The 22,059-nt window shown below is 43.1% G+C and overlaps 1 protein-coding gene across 4 annotated transcripts in view; it reads left to right on the forward strand.

Annotated features, from left to right (window-relative positions):
- LOC146506088 (actin filament-associated protein 1-like 2) overlaps positions 1–22,059 on the forward strand; it is a 67,020-nt gene that overhangs the window by 2,159 nt on the left and 42,802 nt on the right. Inside the window, exons 2-17 of one of the 4 annotated variants that reach the window (XR_014877174.1) lie at positions 6,391–6,525; positions 6,621–6,698; positions 6,840–6,898; positions 8,575–8,695; positions 8,776–9,002; positions 9,130–9,309; positions 9,979–10,065; positions 16,734–16,803; positions 16,995–17,215; positions 17,307–17,416; positions 17,798–17,915; positions 18,105–18,192; positions 18,632–18,798; positions 18,906–19,016; positions 19,784–20,621; positions 20,680–20,942. Coding sequence is in view for 2 of the 4 variants with exons in the window: in XM_085180008.1 (XP_085036134.1) it covers positions 6,391–6,525; positions 6,621–6,698; positions 6,840–6,898; positions 8,575–8,695; positions 8,776–9,002; positions 9,130–9,309; positions 9,979–10,065; positions 16,734–16,803; positions 16,995–17,215; positions 17,307–17,416; positions 17,798–17,915; positions 18,105–18,192; positions 18,632–18,798; positions 18,906–19,097 (1,853 nt within the window). In the remaining 2 variants the exon portion in view is untranslated. Of the gene's footprint in view, positions 1–6,390; positions 6,526–6,620; positions 6,699–6,839; positions 6,899–8,574; positions 8,696–8,775; positions 9,003–9,129; positions 9,310–9,978; positions 10,066–16,733; positions 16,804–16,994; positions 17,216–17,306; positions 17,417–17,797; positions 17,916–18,104; positions 18,193–18,631; positions 18,799–18,905; positions 19,763–19,783; positions 20,943–22,059 lie in introns of those variants that run through there. The other 3 variants (XR_014877175.1, XM_085180009.1, XM_085180008.1) reach the window with 3 other exon arrangements.

Below are 22,059 nucleotides of genomic sequence, written 5' to 3' on the forward strand. Positions count from 1 at the left end.
TGATTTAAGTTACTTTACCATGAAAACCAAACCCTAAAATTATCTGAAAGACAGGATTTCTCCTCACCGCCTGTGTGTGGGTACTTGCACAGCTATCTTTGTGGGGACCTATGTATTTATTGACTTTTTAAGGACCCTTCTGTGTTGTGAGGACAAACTCTTAAAGGCCCGTTTGTGGGTTTGGATTTAGTTTAAGGGTTCAGGTTAAAAAGAGGTTTAGGTTAGGGGGCCGTGAAAGGCCTCAGAAGGTCCTCACAATCACAGAAGTACAAACATGTGTGCAGCAGGGTGTGGAGCAGCTTTCTTTAATCTGGCTGGCAACAGAGCAGAAACATTTACATTACTGCGCTGCTGTTTCCTCAAACTGACCCGCTTCCAGCTGGAGGCTGACCACCTCACCACTAACCTGCTGCTAACTGGGACCAGTACCCACTTTGCAAAGTATGTTCAGCTTTGTGTAACTGAAGTACAGGTTTTGCAGTAAATGCATCAGCAGTATGTCCCCATTGGGGCTGTTTTATCTACGTTATATATAGTAGATGATGGTTTTTAAAATAGGGACAGCCCCCCCAAGAGGTCACCAGGTCATGGGATGATTAATGGGAAACAAGTAAAATCTATTTCCTGTTTTCAGAGCTAATTTAAAGTTTTTTCTACAAATTTTGAGTAGGTCTTGTACCTCAGACTGAGCGCTACCAGGAGGAGCTGGGAAACATCAGAATACTCCTTTTAGTCAGCGATTAGCACATGAGGTCAGGAAACAATCTGACTTAATGGCAGAAAAATGTTAAAATTGTTGGTGTGGATACTTTAAAGACACAAACACAGAAAATGTAAACAGTCTATTAGCTCAGTCTCCAGAGAGCAGCAGCGGGAGGAGGAGGAGGAAGTGATGATGATGAGGTGGAGGAAGGAGGACAGACGAGGACAGATGGGTATCTCTGATAGTTGCGTTGCTAACATACCACCGGTGTGATAAAGACTCCACAGCAGCAGGAGGATGGATTGTGACACGTTCTCCCTTACAGAATAAAAATGATGTTTTCTACAGAAAAAACACGGACGTAACCATGTGACTTCACCCATGGCTTTCTGGGAGTTTTCACAGCGTTTTGGTTGCTTCCATGTTGTGAAACGATTAGCGGTGGTGAAGCCTCACAGACAGCGATCAGCTCAGCAACACAGGGCCAAACAGTTTGTGTATCAGGCTGTAAATATGTTTATTTCTGCTGTCAGATTATAATGTGGACGTCTGTGGGACTGCCTCACTGCTGGTGCCCCTGCTGGACGTTAGAGGAACTGCATGTTCAGCCTCTGTGGGAGCTTCTTTCACAGTTTTTAAATGATGAATTAAGTTGTTAGGAAAACTACCTCATAACATACCACGTATGTATTATTGTAGGGTCTACCTTACACTGTAAAGCACCTCGAGGTGGCTGCTGTTGTGATTCGGCGCCGTATAAATAAAACTGAATTGAATTAATTGTGACAAAGTGATTCAGGTCATGGTCGTCTAATATTACATTTTATTCGATGATCTGAGAAACATAAAAGTGACAAATAGCAAAAAAAGAAACAGTAAAAATGCTTTTTCGCAGCGCTGTAAGCAGGTTTATGTAAGTGTAGATGATCTAATGCCCAACGACAGTCAATTATCGGGTATCAGAACCTGAACGAGCTCTGTGGTTCCAACGACTGCCCCCTGATTGGACAACGCTGGACAAACTGCTTCCTGGTTGGATGTAATTGCTGTATAATGTTGTTAGGATATCATTGTTATGATGGACACCATTGGTACTGTAGCGTGACCGGTTTCAGCTGGAAACGTGACTTTTAGTTTAAACTGCTGAAGCAGAATATTTTTAAGATGGATGCGTCGCTGTGGTCAGTCGAGTTACTTGTTTTTGACGGATTCGTTTAGGTTATGGTTTAAGGATAAGTGTCCAGGAAATGAATGGAAGTTAATGTAATAATGATGTAAACAGGCCTGAAAGTGTGCACTGCAACATCAAAGCCCGAGACAGGAAGTAATGCAGATGGTCAGATAAGCAGCGTTCAGCAACACAAACTCTTGATTCTGCGTCCGTCCAGCAGCCGTCCGTCTCTGTCTCTTTTCTGCTGTTGTTGTTCGTCTTCTGGGTTTGTGGGTGTTTGAGGAATTTGCAGCTCGCTGCTTAAACAGCAGTTTGATTAAAATCAGCATCAGAGGAGTTAATCAGGAACATTTAACCCTCGTCTCCCACTCGGCTCACAGCGTGAATGAGCCACCGGACAATCAGCTGCTGTTTCCTCTGCATGTTTTTACATGTTCTGCTCTGTGTTGTACTGATGATGACTCAGTACAGTTTATGTCCAAACAACAACAGAAAAGCATTAAAGACTGAAAACCTTTACTTAGTTACACCTACTCTGTGTCGCTGTTTCCCATATCCTTATATAAATACTGCATCCACACACACAGATGCTAATTGTGTTCAGAGCTTCACTTCCTGGATGGTCTGAAGCCACAGTTATTGTCAGGTAATAGCTTTAGGAAACTCTAGTCATTACTGAGGATGTCCTCCATGTCCTTAATGTGAGTCTAGTCATGACTAAAGGTTGTAAAGGTTTATTAGGAGGTTCTATTTATCTGTGAAGTGGGCTTTTGTGGTGCTAAGGGAAGTTTTGTCGCCATCGAAGAGGTTCTAGTCTTCCTTTAGGAGGTCATGCTGGTCTCTGAAATCCTCGAGGTGGTTGTGAGGTGATGTTCTACAGGTCTATGAGGTATTTTTCTGTGAAAATACTCTTTAGGAGGTTGAAGAGATTCTAGTTTTTCTTGAGAAGGTTGCGCTGGCCTCTGAGGATGTTTCAGACGTGCTAATGTTGGTTCTAGTAATGATTTGTGTAGTTTTGGATGGGGTTTGAGACATCTCCTAAGTGGTTATCTGTGAAGAGGGAACTTTAAGAGGTTGTGGTTGTCACTGAAGAGGTTCTATTCATCCTCTGGAAAGTTAAACTGGTGAGCGAGGGTGTTCTAGAAATCTTCATGGTGGTTGTGTGACTGGAGATCGCAGAGAGGTTCTAGAGGTCTTTTGAATGCCCGTCTGTGAGGGTGCACTTGAATAACTTTTGGGTCCCCTGTAGTAGGGGTGGGCGATATAAACGATATATGATAGAAACGATATAAATTTGGCCAACAATAGAGATTTTGACTATATCGCGATAGCGCATGTTGATGATGTCATCAAGCTGCGGCTGTTTTGGTCGAAAGCATCGCAGCGGCTAAAACCATTATCATCTGCAAAATATGGCGACAGTCACAGCAAAGAGATGAAGCACTTTTGAAATATGGGGAAAGCCAAAAACTGAGCTTCCTCCACTTCCGTAACATTGATTCATTAATGTTGAATTCTCTCCAGCTGCTCTGTTCCCATGTTGTTGCAGTATATTAATAACTAACCTCGTATTGTGGATGAATAATCTCAGTTGTTCTCCTGACTGAAGTTTGGCCCGTGTACAGCATCCTGCTATGCGATTGCATTTGTCCCTGACCACCAGAATCTCTCACGTTAACTTTTAATGAGTGGAAAAAAGTTGGCTTCATCCTACAGCTTCACTGTGCTAATGTTATGCTAACATAGCTGTGTCGCTAGCAATCACGTAGCACATCATTATATACCAGGTAGCCCAACTTCAGTAACCCTGCAAACGTCACTGCTGTTTAGTTTTCTGTCTTCATTTATGTTGGAAGTGTTGGCAGAGCTGTACGTTTGAATTAGTTTCAAAAATCTCTCAGTCAGAACATGCTATATCATATTTAGGTGGAAGCTAGCGAGCTAACTTCCTGTTAACTTCTAACTCCGTTAAATTTAATAAATTCTGTTTTCATGGATGCCTGGATGTTAAACGTTATTGTTACACCCGATAAAGCAGTAACGCTGATGATTTAATTAAAGATGAAATAATTTAGACCGTTTTTAACTCTTAGTGTTTGTTTGACTTTGGGACCTGAAGCTGACGGAGTTTTGGACCCAGATTCCTCCGTGAAGCTCCTCCCTACGGCAGCCGTAATGCTCTGACAATCCATCAAACAGTGCGGCTTATCAAAGTTGTACTAAAACATTTTTAATAGATTTCTGCCCAAATTGGTTCGAGGTCAGTAAGCACAACCAGAATTCATACATAAGGCAGACTCTCGATTTTTGAGAAAATTAAAGGATTTTAAGTGTGGAAAATATGTTATACAGAAGAAAAGAATATATCGCGATATATATCGTTACCGCACATGCTTCAAATTATATCGCGATATGGATTTTAGGCCATATCGCCCAGCCCTACCCTGTAGGAGATTGCAGAGGTTCCTGTTTTCATTTAGAAGTTCTACTGGCCATGTTCTAGATGTCCTTATGATGATTATAGTGATGATTTATGTAGTTTATATTAGGCAGGTGCTAGGTGTGGTCCTTTAGGAGGTCATACCGGGTCCTGGGAGTGCTTAAGGTGGTGAGAGGTGAAAAAAACAGTTTTCAGAGCTTTTTGTACATTTTTGTTTTGTTTTTATAACTGTGCATTGTTGGACATCCTTAAGGATTCATGTTAAACTAACAAAGGCCCTGACAGGCTGCTCTTACCTTCACTAAATGTTTTTGTTCTGTAATAAGCTGATGGGGGATGGTCAGTTTGCTACGAGCAGGTTGATTAAACATGAAAACTGTGATGAAGTCCGTCTGTGTTCGTGTTATGAATGAAGCCGTTGTTGTGTGTGAATGAATACTCACTCTGTTTCACTTCAGAAGATAAGAGCTGAAATCATTCAAAGGCAGAAAAACAAGATGCTGATTCTTCACTCTCACACACATCAGCCGCGGCTCCTCATCTGCATCCTCAGATGATCGTCATAAAATGTGATTCACATGTAAAAGTCAGTTTCAGACAGAACAACAGTCGGACTGCACCTGTTCAGGTAAACGTTCGCTGCACAAATATGCAGATGTCCTGGCCTTCACGTGTTAATTGATGACAGGATGAAACTGATAAGCTCCTGCCAATATTTAACTCAGAGTAAACACAGTTACATCTCCTGAATCCCTGCAGAGCACAGCAACTTGAAAAGTTCGTTGTTTCTTTTTTCTTATCACATGAGAGAAAACTCATTATTGAAACTCAGAGCAGAGAAACAAAAACAACAATGGATCTTATCTCGGCCAGCTTACACTCAGACTGTGGGAGCAAACCCACCTGCCACAGTAACAATCTGCCCAAACACACACTGTCCTCATAGTGAATCCCAAAATCTCAAAGAAATGATGCAAATATGCAGTTTTTAACATCCTATATACATATAGGTCCCTTCAGTCCTCAGATATATTTACATTTCAGAATCATGAATCACATCTGGATGCATGTAAATTGCAGCTGTGGGTCAGACGCTCACTTTGCTGTATCCACTTATTTTGATCAAAACTAAAGTAAAACCTCGTTTTTCCTGGGCTGGTTCAGCTGCTGTATCAGCTCCACCAAGCAGCCGATAGTGTGGTTGAACCTACAGCGTCCATGTTCAGTCACATAAATGAGTGTTGGGGTCGATTTGAAGGAGAAGACGGCCAAAATCAATCACTCCACTCGGAAACGAAGGAAGAACATTCTTATTATTATTCATCTCCCCCATCTCAGCATCCTCCACTGTCACACCAACCCTGTGGACGTCCTCCGTCACTACATCGGTGATCCTCCTCTTCTCCTCCGGCCCCAGCGTCACCTCCACACTCCTGTCTTTCCTTTTCTCTCACTTCCTCCTAACATGCCTTCCCCCCACCCTCCTCCTCGGCCTTCAATAAACCGCAGCATCATTTCCACCGACACCCTGTTGAGCACGAGCACAGGAGGCAGCCCTCCCATCCACCCCCCCACCCCCCCGACCCCCCATGGCTGGACCAAAATGAAGAAAGAAAATGCAAGACTGAGATATCAGGGTCCATATTTTGGATGAGAGTGTGGAGTGGTAAGCTGCCTGTGTCACCGTCCACCTGTCAGTCAAAGAGACCACGCCCCCTAATAATGCAAACTATGACCATCCCGTCCGTCCCATAGTTGTTATGAAGGAGGAAAAGGATCCACAGAGACCAAACAGTTTGTGTGTCAGGCTGTAAACATGTTTGTTTCTGCTGCAAAGTTTCAACATTAGAGTCTGTGGACAGACAGACAGACAGACAGAGTGTCTGTTGGCGTGTAAACAGCGACATCAGATACTGAGAGTGTGAGAACAGACGTGACTCACGGCTCAGCAGTCGGTTAAACTGTGACTCGCTGTGAGGTCGAGATAAACTGATTTTCCTCCTGGTTAATGAGCGCAAACAGACGTCCGTCCGTCCGTCCGTCCGACTGTCTGTGTGTCTGTCTGTCTGTGTCCAGTGCTGGCCAAGCTGATCTGGGATCTGCAGTCCTTCCTGTCTGTTCTGGACTCAGAGAACCTGAGCTACATCGCTCAGGCTCAGAAGAAATCCATCTCAGAGCTGCTGTCCACGCTGCAGCATCAGGACGCTCCAGGTACAAACACACCAGTACTCACATTACTGCTGATACTCAGAGTACTCCCAAACCCACAGACACCCGAATAAAAGTGTTTCCTGCTGTGTTTTCAGTGGAAGATGCCGAGTACATGATCATGAGCTGTCCATCATCGTCTCCTAGCAACGAGCTGACAGACACACCTGCAAAAGGTACACCTTGATGCTGCCTTCAAGACACATCGGAATAATGCGAAATACGATTCTCACTCATAAACAGAGCTCACGTAAACCTGCGACTCCTGAAGACGTCATGAAAGCTCTGAGTTGTTGTTGTTGTTGTTGTATCCACAGCTGTCCGGGCCTCTGAGCTGGTCTCAAATCAGGACCTGTCTGCATGGCTGAGCAACGGGGTGAGCATCAGCCTTACTGGTCATACTGGTTTGCACCACTGAGCTAACTGAAGCAACACATGAAAACAAACAAACAAACAAACAAACAACACAGCAACAATGAAATGTGAATGAAAACTCATCATTAAAAACAACATAAAAATGTATTAGTTAAGACTGAATATGAATAAAAAAAGAGTAAAATGTAAGTAAAAAAATAAAATATTAAAATAAAATAAAACACAAACAGAAATAATAGAAAAACGATGACTAAACTATACAAACACAGTGTGAAGCTGCAGCGTCTATAACAGATAATCCTCCTGCACGTGCAGCTCATTAATCACATATTTTAATTATCTCATTAATTAATTACATGAAGTGGCTGCTGTGCCTGATTAATAAAAATAAGTCTCGAGGTTGGGTCTAAAAATGTGAATGTAGTTTATTATCTGCCTGATAAATAACAAGAAGTCTTAGTTTATGTATCAAAAAGCTCTGAAAACAGAGATAAATTTATTCTGTTCAGGAGATGGTGGTTAAATCAAACGCACCAGAGTGAGTAACAGCTGCTGATCACACTCCTCGTGATGAAGAGCGACAGGTGGAGGGAAAGTTTCGTGTGACAAACACGATGATGTGGACACAAATTTCTTTACTAGGAAGAAACAAAAATCTGTTTCTGAACAGCTTCAGGATTTTTCTTCTGAGGTCAAAGAGAAGAGAAAGAGAGGAGGAGGAGGAGGAGGAGGAGGAGGAGGAGGAGGAAGCTGCTCTGTGATGTGGGTCAGTAATGACAGACCGAGTCCTCCTGAGGTTTGGGAGGAGTGCAGCACAACTCTGTGTGTGTGTGTGTGTGTGTGTGTGTGTGTGTTTTCCATCCATCACGTAGCCCAGATGCTAATCAACCGCCATCGGTGACCACTTCCTCCCTCTGCACAGGTCTGAGCCAATAGGAAGACCGATAGCAAAGAGATCATATGTAAACACTGAACTTCCTGTCACTCCCTCTCTCTCGCTCTCACACACACACACACACACACACACACACACACACACACACTCACACACAAACACACACACACACACACACACACACACACACACACACTCACACACAAACACACACACACACACACACACACACACACACACACTCCTCTCTTAAAGATTAAATCCTCAGTAAATTTATAAGAAATCACCAGTAAGTGTGAGATCAGACAAATTCATCTTAACAGAAAAATGTAGAAAATCTGAATAAATGAGAGGAAACGAGCGTCGCTCCTCCAACAACCGACCCTGTTTTCACTCATTTGGATCCAAACTGATCCAAATGAATCTGCTCAGGTCTCACGTTTTAAGTTACAACCTGTGAAAAGTTACTGAACACTGATTTGCCAAAGGTCAGAGTGCAACTTCATCCTGAGCAGGTTACCAAATCAGGATTTAAAACCAAACAAACTTACTTTCTAACACTAAAAACGTCCTCAGGTGACTCAGCCAAGCTCAGACTCACTTCATGGAACCAACAGCAACACAAACTAGTCCTAAACACACATTTAGCTCTTCGTGAAGAAGAGGAGACGCTGGGACTGATGAGCCTCGTCTCGGCTCGTCTGATTGTTCAAATGATCAAAGTTTCACCACAAATCAGAGAAACTGAGTTCAGACTTCCTGACCTGATGTTCATGTTTTAGCTGCAGGGCCCCGAGGTGCCGCCCCTCCCTCCAGGAGGTCTAGGAGGTGACAATGAGGACGAAGATACGTACGAGGAGGCAGAACCTTACGTACCTGCCGACGCCACCGTGTCCAACACTGGTATCTGCAAACACACATGATGACAAAGCAGGAACACGACGTAGAAACACAAACAAACGTGATCCTCTTCCTTTCTCCAGAGAAGGCGGAGTCAGACAGCAGCCACTACGAGTCCTACGATGAGGAAGACGATGACGATGGGGGGGAGGAGCTTGTGAAGGACAGAGCTCACTACATCCAGTGGAGCGCCTCACAGCCCTGCCTAAAGCCCACGCCAGAGTCCCGCCTCTGCGGGTACCTGTGGAGGAGGAAGTGGCTCGGACAGTGGAGCAAAGAGCTGTTCATCATCAGGAACGACGCGCTGCTGGTGAGGAACAAACGCACCACGCGGCTGCAGTCCCTCTGATGGCCACTATGTGTCGCTCTACCTTTGAAGCGCCTCAGGTGTGTTTGACCTGTTTGTACCTGCGTGTCTTCTTCTGTGTTTGCGTCAGTGTTATAAGTGCGCCCGCGACCTGCTGCCTCAGCTGGAGTTGAACCTGCGCGGCTGTCAGCTCGTCTACAAGTCAAAGAGCAGCAGGAAGATCCAGCACCAGCTCAAACTGGTGCTGCTGGGCTCGGAGACGCTGGTGCTGGGCTACAGCACCTTCCAGCAGGCCGACGAGTGGAAGAAGGTCAGCAGCACTCGACACGCGAACCGTGAACTAGCTCACATTCAGCATGAGGTCCTTACACACACTCAGGCTTCAGGTTTCTACATCAGACAGGGAAACATGAACTCTCAGTCACCTCTGAGCTACGAGTTCGTGCACTTTTGCTCCTGAATCAGAGATTTCCTGTAGAGTAGACGGTCCTCTTCAGTTTTCCTGGAAACATCTTCCAAGAGAATCTGAGCAGTCCCACCGAAGCTGGAGCCACCACCCGAGGTTCCCAGTGTCCACCGGGACGGCCCTGAAGCATCCCGAGTCTTCCCCAGCAGCGCTCCGACCGCACTGATTAGTGCAGGCAGTAAACTGCTTCTCCTTCCCACTGCCCCACAGCTTTCCCATCCCCACTGACTGCCTTGCTCAGAATTCCTCCCACATCCGAGTTTTTGTTTCAGCGCTGTTAAAGCTGGACTCTGCTGGCCCGCCTGTACCTGCCAGCAGGTCTGAAGGAGATCTTCCACTCCGGTGTTTGGAAGCTCAAACAATCATCTGCTGACTGTGAACTCTGCATCTCAGTCTGACAGCGAGATTCCTGACGCAGTTTGTAGCTGAACTGTTCCCGGTGGCACATTTCTCTGTTTTCTTTCGCCTTTTTCAAATTATTTATGCACAAATACTTTTCTGTTCTGTGTGAAGGTGATCGAGGAGGTGAGCATCGCAGGAGAAACGGAGATGCACAGCTACTCGTCTCTGAATAAGTCAGACCAGCTGCTGTCCTGCAGGGTGAGACACTCAGATACACCATGATGGGCAGAAATCTGTGCCATCAGGAACTGAATTTGAATACGTTAAATTTGAATTGCTCGGATCGACTCTGAACTGTAACTTGAATAAATGCTTTTACAAACTGAATATGAATTAGCCTAATTTGAAATTCAATTTATTGGTTTGAAAATGATCATCACTAAACTGAAATTGAATTTTATATTTTGAAAATGAATTCATTTGTTTTGAAACTGTATTTTATCCTTTAAAAATTTAGCTCTCAAATAATTTCAGTTCAGTTTCAGTTCCAAAATTCAGTTTTTTGGGACTTACATCCGGTTCAAGCGCAGATTAATAGAACTACGTTTTACTAGCGGACTGAAAGTGTTACTGACGGGAATCTACAGCATCTTGAGCTAAATTAAGACTTCAGAAGTCATTCGTCATGTTGTCGAATGAGCAGCAGATAAACTCAGGTTGGTAATAAATGTATTACATGTATAAGAACAAGCGTCATGCTAACAAACAACAGCCGTACGGTGACTTTTATGCGTATTGTAGCTGTTAGCTAAAAACACTAATTTAGCACTGGTGTCAAGCCAGCCTCCACTTTGTTTTACGTTCCCTGTGTATTCTGAGTATTATGGCAAAAGAAGTGGTAACCTGATTTCAAAATAAAAGCTCATGAAGCATAATTTCAAAATAAAGGCCAACTTTCAGTAAATTAAGAGCACATTCACAAATATCAATTAGTCTCATTTGCACACTCTAATGTTGGATACAAATGACATACCCCAGTATTCTAGCAGCAACATGTCAATATTAAAGCCATTTCCTTTTGGATTTCAAAGTAAAAGCCCTCTGAATGTTTATTTTTGAACTACTCTTTCAATTAATTCAGAATATAAAATTCACAGTGATACCATATCAATATCAAGTCACTGTGATTTTGCCTTCCAAAATAAAAGCCTTTTCAAATTGCCCATATCTGACTTACTCTTGGAATGATTTCAAAATGCTCTAAAAAGAAGAATTTCTATTTCCACAGGATAATTTCACCTTAGATCAACAGTATACAACCCCACAGTGATACCATGTCAATATCAAGTCAGTCTGATTTTGCCTTTCAAATTAATGGCCCGTTGAAATTGCCCATATAAGACCTACCTTTCAGTGATTTCAGAATGCTCTAAAAAGAAGAATTTCTGTTTCCACAGGATAATTTCACCTTAGATCAACAGTATACAACCCCACAGTGATAGCATATTAATTTCAAGTCAAGCTGATTTTGCTTTCCAAAATAAAAGCCTTTTCAAAATGCCTATACCTGACTTACTATTGGAACGATTTCGTAATGCTCTAAAATGGAAAATTCCTGTTTCCACAGGATAATTTCACTCTGTATTTACAGTACACAGCCCCACAGTGATACCATGTCAATATCAAGTCAGTCTGATTTTACTTTCCAAAGTAAAAGCCTTTTCAAATTGCCCATATATGACCTACTCTTTTAACGATTTCAAAATGCTCTTAAATTGAAATTTGCTGTTTCCACAGGATGAATCCATGTTAGATCAATAGTATCCAACCCCACAGTGATACCATATCAATTTCGAGTAAGGCTGATTTTGCTTTCCAGTATAAAAGACTTTTCAAATTGACTATAAAAGATATACTCTTAACAATTTCAAAATGCTCTAAAAAGGAAAATTGCTGTTTCCACAGGATAATTCCACTTTAGATCAACAGTATCCAACCTGACAGTAAAACCATGTAAATTTCAAGTTGCTCTGATTTTGCCTTTCAAATTAATGGCCCATTGAATTTGCCCATATGTGATATACTACTTCAATTACTTCAGAATGTTTTAAAAATGAAAATTGCTGTTTCCACAGGATAATTTCACTCTGTATTTACAGTACACAGCCCCACAGTGATACCATGTCAATATCAAGTCAGTCTGATTTTACTTTCCAAAGTAAAAGCCTTTTCAAATTGCCCATATATGACCTACTCTTTTAACGATTTCAAAATGCTCTTAAATTGAAATTTGCTGTTTCCACAGGATGAATCCATGTTAGATCAATAGTATCCAACCCCACAGTGATACCATATCAATTTCGAGTAAGGCTGATTTTGCTTTCCAGTATAAAAGACTTTTCAAATTGACTATAAAAGATATACTCTTAACAATTTCAAAATGCTCTAAAAAGGAAAATTGCTGTTTCCACAGGATAATTCCACTTTAGATCAACAGTATCCAACCTGACAGTAAAACCATGTAAATTTCAAGTTGCTCTGATTTTGCCTTTCAAATTAATGGCCCATTGAATTTGCCCATATGTGATATACTACTTCAATTACTTCAGAATGTTTTAAAAATGAAAATTGCTGTTTCCACAGGATAATTTCACTCTAGATCGACAGTGTACACTATCACGGGGATATCAAGTCAATTTCAAGTCGCCTTGATTTTGCCTTTCAAAGTAACGGCCCGTTGAAATTGCCCATGTATGAGCCACTCTTTCACTGACTTCAGAATCCCTTAAACCCTTAAAAGCAAAGTTGCTGTTTCCACGAGATCATTTCACTCTACACTGACAGTATACAACACCACAGTTTTATCACATCAATATCGTGATTATAATTGTTTGTGAGGGACTTTTTATAAGTAAACAACATTAGACAACCTCTACAGTGGTAACATCTCAAATCAATCTCATTTTGCATTTCAGAGTAAAAGCACTTTGACTTTGTTTATAGGAGCTTCTCTTTCCCTAACTTCAGAATGGCATTAAATGGAAAGTTCCAGCTTCTACCCATTAATTCCAGTTCATGCCAACACATATCATAACATATAATCTAACAGTGGAGTCTGGAATAGTTTTTATAAAACACCAGAGGTGCCAGACAAGCACGATCTGATATCGTCGTGTTGGTGTTGTTCCAGGATCAACATAGCAAGTGGCCAATCAGAATGTTGTGACATCATACTTTTGCGACTTCGGGAAAAACCGGCGTAAAACAAAAAACTGTACTCAAGCTGCGAGAAACCGCCTCTGTCTGCCGATCAACGGACCCTGACCCTTTAATAAACGCTGAGCAGAACTGATATTGTCCTTGCAACATTGGAATTTCATAAATGCACGAATGGCTTGGTGTGCAAAAGAATAACATCACAACAATGTGATTGGTCACTTGCAATGTTGAACCTGGAACAACATAGTAAATGTTGTTCCAGGTTCAACACCAACATGACGATATCATATCATCCGCCAGACACTGCCTTACGAACAAAAAGAATAATAACAATAATTTTTCTGATCACAGAGAAAAAGTCCTAGCTCATCTGCTGTTTGTATGAGAATTGAAAGGCTTGCAGATAATTTTATGAATCCAGTTGCTCAAGGCAAGAAAAGGTCCCAGTCTTGAGATTCCTGTCCATTCCTGAAAGACGTTACAATGGCAGTGTCATCTGAGTATTTCTGGATTTGGCAAGACTCAAGATATATATTTGAAGTGTGCTGTATACAGGGTGGGCCATTTATATGGATACAGCGTAATAACATGGGAATGGTTGGTGATATTAAAGTCCTGTTTGTGGCACATTAGTATATGTGAGGGGGCAAACTCCTCAAGATGGGTGGTGACCATGGTGGCCATTTAGAAGTCGGCCATCTTGGATACAACTTTTGTTTTTTCAATAGGAAGAGGGTCATGTGACACATCAAACTTATTGGTAATGTCACAAGAAAAACAATGGTGTGCTTGGTTTCAACGTAACTCGCGCTCTCAACATCTCCAAATACGTCAGAGCACTTATACAAATATGTGATGTCCTGATGAATCGAGCAGGTATTTGAAGTTTACACAGAAACATTCTCGCATGAAAATATCTTAAAAGTTTATTTTGTGACCCAGAAAGAGTAATATTTAAACTCCGCCCCTCTGTGTTCCTCCGCCACTGCCTCGTTCGAGTTTTGGACGAAATGGTTTCTGGGATATTGCATTTAGCTGATAGCTGATTGGAGACCAAAACAGCCAATCAGATTTTTTTGCATCCAAGTCTGTGATTGGTTGGTTTTGTGGCACAAATATATCGGTGTACAGAAAGAGTTGAGCGCGCACGGGCAGAAATGTTGAGAGCGCGAGCAACACATTGCGAGCGAGCGCAAATGCAAAAACTGAGCGAGAGGGGCTGCTATTGTGTGTGTGTGTGTGTGTGTGTGTGGATAATAGCAAACACTGAAATACAGTTTTTGCACGCAGGAATAAATTTTGTTCACTCAAATTCAGCTTTTCTCCGCTCAAAACAAATTTCTCCTCAAAATGCAACACATGCACCTGAAAACCTTTTTTACGTGCGCTCAGAATAGTGGCACAAAAATAACACCATACAGGTACAGCAGTGTAAGTAAACAAACAATAAATATAAGAAGAGTAAGAAAATAAATATACACTTTAGGACTCGGGGTAAAGGGATCAACACAATTTAAAATTTATAATTTACAGTTTGATGATTTAGTCTCACACAACCCGTCGAAAGGGGAGGGGCCCCGACTGCTTCCATATAGAGCACATTTCATTCATAATGATGTAAATCCAAGCCCATTATGTATTCATGATCTGAATCCTGGGTTGTGTGAAATCCCAGAAATTCACCCTCGACAAAGTGAATCTGTGAACTAAGGTGTAGGTGTGTTATGTTGTGGTGATCCTCGGGTTGAGGGATGGGTGTTCATAATGGAGTGCAAAATTAAAACCAAGATGGACAAGAAAAGTTCAAAGTCATCAGGTGCTCAGTTTAGAAAATAGAGAAAAGAAGAGAAACGAGCAACAGATGCAGGTAAGCAGATGTGTGATTGGATAATGGCAGGTCATCCTGAACCAATCAGAATCAGAATACTTTACTAATTAAAGAATCAGAATCAGAATTTATTTGTCACATACAGGTTGCCCCGCAGTAAAATGAGAACCCCCCCCGACCTTACACACATAACATAGACATTACATGGGGGTTACAAGTCGGAGATCGGCAGAGTTATGGGAAAAAAAACACTGAAATGTGCACACAATGGGAAGGTACAAGAAGAAAAAAAGAGACCTCCACTCATGCTGTGCTTCCATGGTAGGACAGCACGAGAACAGGAAACAAAAAAACTCCTCTGCACAAAAAAAGCACATGAATGTCCACAGCACAACATTATGAAGACATAACAAGCCACAGGGTTGGGTGGGGGGTGAGGAGTAATCCCAGGCAACACAGCAGACATCCTGCCACTGCGCCGACTCGCCAGCGCGGGCCCAGACCCGCCTCGTGTTCCCAGGAGGTAACAAGCATCGAAGGCGTTGGAAAGGGAAGGGAGATGAGTGAGTGCTTATCAGTGTAAGTGTGTGTGTGTGCGTGTCCATAGTTCAGCTGAGACAGTGTCCTTCGCCCTATCAGGCTAAGTAAACAGTCTGCTAGCCAACCCAGGTGGCCTTGCATGGATGGGGAGAATAGTCATCACACAGTCGTTATCAGGGAGTGTTTGTCCGGCTTCAGCCTTGGGCCTGCAGCTGGCGCCGTGGTGGTGTCTGCATTATGATCCCGAATTTGTTGATTTTGTTGATTTCCTTTCCATACGAGCAGCTCACGAGAATTTTCAAAGCTGATCTTTAACACTCTGATGCTGGTCTCTCAATCTCCCGTTGGAGAGCCGCGAGCCTCCCCATGATGGTATCAAACTTCTGATCCGTGGTGTTGTCATTCTTTTGATTCTGAGACCTCACAACTGCAGTGATCCGTTCTGTGATGTGATCCAACTTCCGCTCAAGGGTCTCAATTTGAGCAGGGCCCTCTCTGATGTATCCCACCATACGCTCAATGGTGTTGTTTTGAGCCTTCACAGCAGCTGTAAGCGTCTCCAAGGTGTTAACCATGCTGCGTTCGTTGTGAGAGGTCGCGCCTCATCCCGTCGCTTCGATTCCAGCGGGCAGCCTTGGGGGGGTTTGAACAGCCGGTTCCGCTCTCTCAATTCTCCGATAAGTCAGGGCCATGCCAGCTCCGATCAGCAAGAACCCCGTTATCATGGTTCCGAATAGGTAGATATCTTCAGAAATTATGTGAGTTACAGTTGCTCCAAGAAGAAATGGTAAAAATAGCAACAGTAACAGACTAAACTCCAAACAATACATTATGTTACAGATTTTACACATTTAAGAAATAGCACTAATATAAACAGATCACTCAGTTATAAATATGAAGGATTAACAGAGGTGATTATAAATAAATATCAAGAAAATTGACAAGAATCTTACAGAGTAGAAAAGAGTGTAAAAAGGCTGTAAGTATTGCAGTGTCCACAGTGTAGGTGGAGGAGTTGTACAGGGAGCCACAGGCAGGAATGATTCCTGTGTTGTTTAGTGGTGCATTGTGGGTAATCTCAGTCTCTCACTGAGCGTGCTCCTGTGACCAGCCAGTACATCACGGAGTGGGTGGGAGGTGTTATCCACGATTGTCCTTATCTTGGACATCTGCAGAGCGAGTGTTCACCCAGGGCGCCAAACAGCCTCGGATCGTCACTGCCTCCTGGCGTGAATAATCTCGAACCTGCTCTGTGAGAACGCAAACGTAGCTGTGACCATGAAACGAGCAGCCGCGGTCATACCTGCACTTCCTGTTAACGCCGTGTCTCTTCCTTCAGTCCAGTATAGTCCAGTCTGACTCTGACGAGGAGAAGCCTTCAGCTCGCCGCAGCCTCAGCAAGAACAAAGGTACGAACAGAGCAGCACAGTCAACTGCACGATTCGATCATCGAAGAGTTTTTGTGTCTTTTATATACGAATTAAAAATGTGCATGGAAACTAACTGTACATCAAAGATGGATGTAGCCTCTGTGACATCACCTGTCTGTTAGCGAGGTCACATGACGCGAGGTCTGAGCTGTGGCGTTTGCCTGCGGCAGGTTTCCTGAACGTGCTGATGAACTGCCAGTGGCAGAGTTTACTGTGTCGGGTGGAGGCCGGGGTCCTCAACATGTTCGGAGAGGAGGAGGAGGAGGCGGAGCAGGGGGAGCGCTCGCCTCAGTACACCGTCCAGCTCAGAGGCTGTGAGGTCAAACCCGACACCAAGCACTGCTACAGGATCACACTGAGCATGCTCGATGACCAGATGGCGGTGCTGGAGGTGAGCTGGTGGAACAGGAAGTTTGAATTCATCCACTTCAACTTGTTACTCAATAACGTGTCCTCCTTCCTTCCTTCCTTCCTTCCTTCAGGTGAGCAGCTCAGAGGAGAAGCAGCGGTGGTTGAAGCTGCTGCAGGACGGCGCTGCGTATTACTGTCACCATGACAACAAAACACAGGAGCACTCAGGTGTAACTCTCAGGTACGAGGTGCATCATCTCAGGCTGAAACACCAGCTCATCCTAGTGGTCACATGTGGAACTGCAACCCCACGTTTATGGATCAATCATAATAACATTTGTTATAATAAAAACACTGAATGTCACATTCGGGTAAATCAGGGCTGTCAAATACACAATTGCGACAATCATTTTATTCATTTGAAGATTTTTTGAATACAAGTGCTCATTCGTATCTCTGAGCCGTCAGCACCTCTCAGGCCCTTTGAATCGTCTCTTATTTACACGCAGTCCTGATTCTGTGAGCGTGATGTTCATATTTCACCAGCGCAGCGTCGCTAACTCCGATAAAGCTTCATCTCGGCTCTGAGCTGACGGCTGATTTTGCTTCCTCTCGTCCTCAGTGGGCTGCAGACTCGCAGGTTTCCCTCCTCCAACACCTACATGGACGACCCCTTCCACCTGAGCGAGCCGGGCCGAGACCAGCCCATCTACTCCAACACCTCCGTCCTGGAGCACATGGTACGGGCTGCACCGCAGGACATTCGGATTTAAGATAAGATCAGATGATCCTTTAATAGTCCCGCATGTGGGAAATCTTTGGTCACAGCAGAAAGTAGAAGAGCAGTAAAGAGAAAAACAACAGAAGAGAATAAGATAAACAATCTTATTTGGAGCAACTCGTAACGACGCCTGTATGTCGTCTTTCAGCTCCACGGCTCTCAGGGTTCGATTCGCTGCAGCTCGGTGTCGTCCAAAGGCTCGGTGACCTACAGCAACACCGTCCTCAGCGGCCACAGTGAGTCCTTATGATGAAACTTCAAAATAAAAGACTTTCCCCATACTAGGTTTGCTGGGCTTTTATTATGAAAATTTAAAGTTTCTTAAAAACCTGGCGATGCTGATTCAGAAATGGTCAACATGAAGCACAATAACAGCCGTGTGCACGAACCAGTGTCTGAAAACTGAGACGCCTTAAACCTGCACGCTTTCTAGTGTCCAGCAGGGGGCGACTGCTCTACTTCAGATCTGCTCTGATCGTATCTAAAGTGTAAAGTTTGGATTTAATGTGAACATAAGACCATAAGAGGTAAACGTTATGGACCAACAGCTGGCCAAAATCACTGATAAGCTCCTATCATCAGCTGTTAGTGAGCAGTCCTGGATAAACAGTGTAACGTGTAGATGGAGTACTGGGTGGAGCTGATGGAGGACCGGTTGGATGCTCTGCGTTTCAGACAGGAAGTCGGCCGAAGTGCAGCGAAGCATTCAGAAGCTCGAGCTGACCGACAGGAAGGTAGTGCCGCTGAGGGCGGGGTCAGAGATCAACCTGGCATCCAGCGCAAAGCAAAACAAGCGCACCTCCTTCAGACAGTCCCTGGCCATCTACAGTGAGCGCGCTCAGGTAGGAAAATTGAACCTGGACAGGTGTGGATGGGGGCGGGTGCATGAACTACCTGTGAGAGGCCGTTGAGCGTTGATCTACTCTGAACCTGGTCTCTGCTGGTCCAGGCTGGCATCCTGAACCCTCTGCTGCGACGGACGGCGTCAGCTAAAAACTCCCTGAGACGGGCTCCTTCGGCGCTGTTCATCGAACACGGGAAAGTTTTCCAGAAGAGGAAGGTGAGAGTCGCACAAACACAGATGGCCCCGGCACAAAATGCTGAAGCTTCATATTCAAAGATTCAAAGTTATTCACACTGATCAGGTTACAGTGACATCAGACTCATGTCTCTTTATCCTCACGTATCCAGCCATCAAATCTATAACTTATTTTACAATTCAGGCTAATTCACTTATTCACCAATTCACAACATTCACCTCAAGGTGCAAAGTAAAACTCGATAATATTAGAGAGAAAACCCCAACAATCACACAGTCATTGAGTGAGCAGCGCGATGACTGTGTGGAGGAAAACCTCCCTTTTAACAGGAGGATTCAGGGTCACCTGGTCCAGCCCTAACTATATGCTTTAGCAAAAAGGAAAGTTTGAAGCCTAATCTTGAAAGTAGAGATAGTGTCTGTCTCCTGAATCCAAACTGGAAGCTGGTTCCACAGAAGAGGGGCCTGAAAACTGAAGGCTCTCCCTCCCATTCTACTTTTAAATACTCTAGGAACAACAAGTAGGCCTGCAGAGCGAGAGCGAAGTGCTCTAATAGGGTGATATGGTACTACAAGGTCTAGAATGTGTCACTGATAGTATTTAATAATTGATTAGCTAAAAATGCTAACAGCTAAATAATAATAATAATGTGTTTAGTGTTAGTGTTAGCATTTTAGCTAACATGTTAAACAGAGATTGAATTACTGAGCTGTGAAGTTTTTAATAAACAGCAGCAATTCAGAGGAACCTTTGTCACTAATTTTACTATTTCTCATTATTCTTTTAGGAATGGGAAACTAAAGCAGCTGCTTGACACCGGCTGCGTGGCTAATATCACATCCCATCAACTAGTGTGGACTGTTTTTGTTTTCTAGCTCTCATATTTTATTCAGAGATGGTGCAGGGAGAGTGTGCCAAAGGATTTTAACACATCTAACATAATTAAAAAAAACCAAGAAAAACCTTATTGCCCGACATAAAGCTGGTCACGAGTGCTGCGTTCGCTGCTGTCGATCTCTTAGCTGATCTCTCGTTCGTGCCCATTTTAAAAGTTTACATTTCCAACCAGCAACAGGAAATAATCTTTTTAAATAAAGCTGAAAACCTAACAGCTAGATAACAATTCTGTGTTCAATGCTAATGTTGGTATTTTAGCTAGCTAACATGCTAAACAGAGACTTACTGAGCTGTGAGAGTTTCGATAAACAGCAGCTGATGAACAGAATTTCTCTGTTAATTCTGTTCATCAGGACGTTTTCAGAGGGAGAAACGTTTCGTCATCATCAGGTGACTCCTTCAGTCTCAGCTGACTGCAGGTTTCTACCTTATAAACAAGACATTTGCATAATGACTGAAACCAGCACCACTGAATGAACACTGGGCTGGGAGGCCAGTTCCTGGATCATTACACAAACCAAACCATTACATTTAAAAAAAAAAAAACAACAGGAAGTGATATTTTTTAATAAAGCTAAAAAACTACAAAAAACCTAACAGCTAGATAACAATACTGTGTTCAGTGCTAATGTTGGTATTTTAGCTAGCTAACATGCTAAACAGAGACTTACTGAGCTGTGAGAGTTTCGATAAACAGCAGCTGATGAACAGAATTCAGAGAAACCTCTGTCACTAATTTCACTGATTCACGTCCATTTCAAAAGTTTACATTTAAAGCCCCAAAAGGTTGATTCTGTTCATCTGGACGTTTTCAGAGGGAGAACCGTTTCGTCATCATCAGGTGACTCCTTCAGTCTCAGCTGACTGCAGGTTTCTACCTTATAAACAAGACATTTGCATAATGACTGAAACCAGCACCACTGAATGAACACTGGGCTGGGAGGTCAGTTCCTGGACCATTAAACCAACCAAACCATTACATTTAAAAAAAAAAAAACAAAGCTACAAAAAACCTAACAGCTAGCTAATAATACTGTGTTCATGCTTATTTACTATTTTTTAGTAAATTTACAAACCCTCCTTATCAAAAAAAGGGAAGACAATAAGCTGCCCCTCCACAGGCTTCCAGAAACGGCTAATCAGATGAAAGTGGGCGTTTAGGGAGGGGGGCCTTAAAGAGACAGGCACCAAAACTCAGCTGCAAGTAGAATAAAAACCACAGCAATGAGCAGTGACCACTTGTGACCAGAGGGGGCGCTAAAATCGTCGCTACAAAGAAATATTTTCACATCCAAATGTCTGAATTTACTTTTGTACTTTTATGGTTTCGTGTGGATCGTTTCCACTCAGTGTATGAATGTGTTTTATTATCCAGCGATAGTTTTTAAGGTCACACTGATGTTTTAATTTTTTAATAGCACATTTATTTTATGGTTTAATTAAATAACAGTTTTCAGCATGTACTGAGCAGCACAGTGTAATAACGGCTTCCTGTCTATCACCACAACACGTCTTTGCTGTTCTCAGGTAAACGTCCACACTGACCTGTAAAATCATTTGTTTGTACAAAAAGTCACAGGAACACTTTTGTGGCATATTGATAGAGTGTAATTATCTCTTCTTCTGATGGTAGAACAGCATTTAAGTGTTTTTTATGTACATGTGATTTAGGAAATCCTTTCAATCTCGGAGCAACAGGAGCAAACTTGTTATTTCACTGAGTTACTGAGACCGTCTGTAAGCTGATATTTCCTCCCACACACGACCTCTGCAGCAGCTGTGCTGCTCTCACTCATTTATGTGATTAAACTCTTCGTATTTCTCTAATTTTGTACTTTCATCTTCCTTTGTGAAGCGAGCAACTCTCCGAGTGCTCGTTCATGATCCAGTTGTGCCAAACGCCTATTTAAACGAGGCGCCTCCTCTGCATCTTTGGTGGGAGGACACAAGGAGAGGAGTCAAGTACACAAAAGGCACGACATGCATCTTATCCCATCTGTTTTCACACTCTACTGGACTCTACTGGACTCTACTGGACTGACTACCAGTTAAATAGTGCTTACCTGGCACGCTAATCAAGTGCGGCTGACTCGCTGCTCGTTTAACACACTCAGATGTTTTTGTCTTAAAGAAACGTTTGCAGTGCAAAGACGACGTGAAGCAGAG

The sequence above is a fragment of the Neolamprologus multifasciatus genome, chromosome 12 (assembly GCF_963576455.1).
Source record: "Neolamprologus multifasciatus chromosome 12, fNeoMul1.2, whole genome shotgun sequence".
NCBI classification, from domain to species: Eukaryota; Metazoa; Chordata; class Actinopteri; order Cichliformes; family Cichlidae; genus Neolamprologus; species Neolamprologus multifasciatus.